At 40.2% G+C, this 3,700-nt stretch overlaps 1 protein-coding gene across 1 annotated transcript; it reads left to right on the top strand.

Moving 5' to 3' along the window:
• Window positions 1–3: 3 nt before the first annotated feature.
• LOC124232803 (olfactory receptor 8S1-like) lies at window positions 4–2,379 on the top strand (the record flags this gene model as incomplete). Its single annotated transcript, XM_046649715.1, has 2 exons — window positions 4–470; window positions 2,217–2,379. Coding segments are annotated over 2 exons (630 nt in total), but the record flags the coding sequence as incomplete, so codon positions are not given.
• Window positions 2,380–3,700: the final 1,321 nt, after the last annotated feature.

Here is a 3,700-nt window from a genome sequence, read left to right as displayed (position 1 = left end):
TCCTTGGTCATAATTTCTGGGGCCACTGAGGCTTGCCTCCTTGCAGTCATGGCCTATGACCGGTTCCAGGCTGTGTGCCACCCACTGTCGTACACGGTGGCTATGAACAGGAAGGTATGTACTGGCCTGGTGGGAGCCTCCTGGGCCATAGGAATGGGGACTGGCCTGGTTAACACCATCCTTCTGGCTCAGCACCACTTCTGTGGCCCCAACCTTGTCCACAGTTTCGCCTGCGAGCTCCCCCCAGTGCTCCTGTTGGCCTGTTCTGACACCTACATTAGCATCGCCTCCATCTTTACCACCATGATGGTCCTAGGCCTTGGCAACTTTGTCCTACTGCTGGGTTCCTACACTCGTATCATCACGACAGCCCTGGGGATCAACTCTGCTACGGGCCGGAACAAGATCTTCTCCACCTGCTCTTCTCATATTCTTGTGGTCACCATCTTTTATGGTTCTGGAATTTTCAGGTATGTCATAATTTTCTTCCCTAATATAAACGTAGGATATTCCTCACCCTAGTGGCGGTGGTCTATAGAACAGAGCATTGCAATGTCCCAGGAAAATAATTGTACTGAATTCAAAGGGCCTGGTTTCTAGTTCTGGCTCTGCTGTGCCCTAGCTAGCTGTGTGAATTATTAAAAAATTTATTTTCTTTATGAGCCTTCAATATCTAACTCTGAAAAATGAGCATAAATAAGCATAAATGAAGCATAAATGAGCGTAAATGAAGTATTTCCTATTTTCATTCACCTATGATTTGGGAGTTCTCAAAAGGCAATCAGAGAGCTTTCAGAAGATTTTTATTCAATGCTAGACAAAAAAGTATAACGTCATCCTTAAAATAGATGCCATATTTCTCTCCTACAGGAAGAGGATGTATCTAAAGTGTATTTGTGTCATAACTATTTATTAGACACATACTATACAGCGGCTGCTTTACATGGTCAAGCTTAATTTTAGTGTGTATCGCACTGCAAGAGAAACTTGCTAACCCCTTTTTCAGGTAAGATCTCTGACTTATAGGAATAACCAGGTATTTTCTCAAAGGTCTCAGAACAAGCTAGTAATGGAGACATAGTATAAACCAAGTCTCACTGACTTCAAACCTTACACTCTTTCCTACCGTGCTTCTCTCAAACATAAGCAGCTCTAGCTGATGCCTCCTCACAGCCTAGGACACAGAACAACTGATGGGCTGGGCTCTCTACTGGTGAGGTGAAGATGGAGTTGCACAAATTGCTCCATAGTTTTCTCACATGCTTGTTACGTGGAGAGAAGTTGGGGTGGGAAAGACTGATAAGGAATGGTCCAGGAGAGCTCACCTAAGACTTTAAACAAATCTTTTCGTCACCCTTTGTCTAAGTTTCCTCATATATAATAAGGAGACAATAAAATTTCTCCTACCTACTTCACAGAAATGTCAGGAGGGATAAATTAGATGATGAAGAATGACAGTAAAATAAATATCTTTTTTAAGCAAGCACACCAGAACCCACACAGAACATTCCAATGGTGACGGCACCAACAAACAAAAAGCAAATACAAAGTAAATGTAATGCTTCTTTGTGAAGTACTCCCAGTGACACTTAACAACATGCATCCAAAACTTATTCTTATTATTTTAGATTCGTTTCATGTGTTCCATACACTTTCATTTCCACTTTATTTACCAAGCTTGACTTCTTTTGAAGACCAAAGAAAATGCACCTGAAATGACGAATGTTTGTTCCACTAAGCATTATAATAATAAGGTGCTGTGATTCTGAGAGTAATTCCAGTCATAAATGTTGGGAACAATGACTTTATTGGACTAAGCATACAATTTTGCAAGGAATAATCATCACAAGATGAGAACAAATAGTTGTATATATAGGGAAAAGAAGAGAGAAAACCCTCATATTATCATCTTAACTATCAAGGAAAGATGCTATTATTAGCTCTATTCTGACCTGTAGCACTTGATGTGCGGAAGGACTTTCTCTTTCCCATCATTTTCTGCATAAGATCACTCATATTTGGAGGTGTTTCAAGGCAGAAGTGACTGACTTCTCACTGATCATACTGTCATTTCTAGATGCTGTTACCAATGATAGATGACTCAGCTCTAAGGACCCTCTTTGCAGAGTTTCTGGGATGGGACCGACCGTGGCTGCCAGCACTATTGTGGCCATTGTCTTGAGCTCAGTTTACTCCTTTGTGCCATTCCCTTCGAGGTACATGACTCCAGCATCCGGCTCAGCCCTGGAACACGTGCTCTCCGTGCAGTACAGTGTGGTGACCCCATTGCTAAACCCCCTCATCTACAGTCTGAAGAACCAGGAGGTGAAGGCAGCTCTGAGGAGGATGCTGGCCAGGAAGCCCAGGCTTACCTTCTAACCCAGGCTCCATTGTTTCCGCATAACAGGAGGAAAAGTTGTGAGAAGGAAAAGGAGGCAAGAAGCGCTATCATCACTCAGCTGTCTCAGCATTCATTCTTTTCCAAAACAGAAGCCCTAGCTCCCCTGACTCCAGTGTCCTCCCCTTGTCAAGCAAGATGGGAAAACCTCCACAGGGGAGCTGACACCCATCCACAGGGGGTTCAGTCACCACACAAGAAAATCTTCACAAAAATAGTATGAAGGATGCTCAAAATATTTAAAAAATAGAACTATCATATGATCTAGCAATTCCTCTTCTGGAAATACATCCAAAGGAAACAAAACACTAACTCAGAAAGCTATCTGCACCCCCATGTTCATAGCAGCATTATTTACAGTAGCCAAGACATGGACACAACTTAAGTGTTCATTGATACTTGAACAGATAAAGAAGTTGTGATATACACAATGGAGTGTGATTCATTCATAAAAGATAAGGAAGTCCTACCATTTGCAATAACATAGATGGACCCTGAAGGCATCATGCTAAGTGAAATAAGTCAGACAGAGAAAGACAAATACCGTATGATCTCACTTACATGTGGAATCTAAAAACTACAAAATTTTTAAAATTTTTAAAAACTGAACTCATAGATAAAGACATCAGACTTGTGGGTACCAGAGGCAGAGGGTGAGGAGAGGGAGAATTGGAGGAAGGTAGTCAAAAGGTACAAATTTCCAGTTATAAGATAAATAAGTGCTATGGATGTAATGGGCAACATAACAACTATGCTTTGTACTGCTGTACGATATATAGGAAAGTTGTTAAAAGAGTAAATCCTTAGAGTTCCCATCACAAGAGAATTTTTTTTCTTTTTTCTTTTCTTATTTCTCTTCTCTTCATTGTACCCATATGAGATGATGGATGTTAGCAAACCTACTGTGGCAATTATTTCACAATGTATGTAAATCAAACCATCATGCTGTACACCCTAAACTTATACAGTGATGTATGTCAATTATTTCTCAATAAAACTGGAGGAAAAAGAATACTTTCAATTTTTCAAAACAAGAAAGAAGTCTCGAATTTATTTGGAATCCTCTTGTTTCTCTGAGGAATAAACAAAACATTTCTGTGAGCCAAGATTAGCCTGTAGGCCATTAATTGTAATATCTTCAAAAACAGGCTACTACTTCTACATAAATTACAGAACAAAAGGAAAAATGTATTTGATTCTGTAAACATTTCACAATAGCATATCACTTCTATATCTCTTTCACAGATCAAAAGCTATGCCCCACTTTCATTTCTACAACAAAAGTACCAGTTTTCTTCATTC

This window comes from Equus quagga, unplaced genomic scaffold (genome assembly GCF_021613505.1).
Source record: "Equus quagga isolate Etosha38 unplaced genomic scaffold, UCLA_HA_Equagga_1.0 117373_RagTag, whole genome shotgun sequence".
NCBI classification, from domain to species: domain Eukaryota; kingdom Metazoa; phylum Chordata; class Mammalia; order Perissodactyla; family Equidae; genus Equus; species Equus quagga.
The sequence above is the reverse complement of the archived record's forward strand: the minus strand, read 5'-3'. Positions and strand labels throughout refer to the sequence as shown.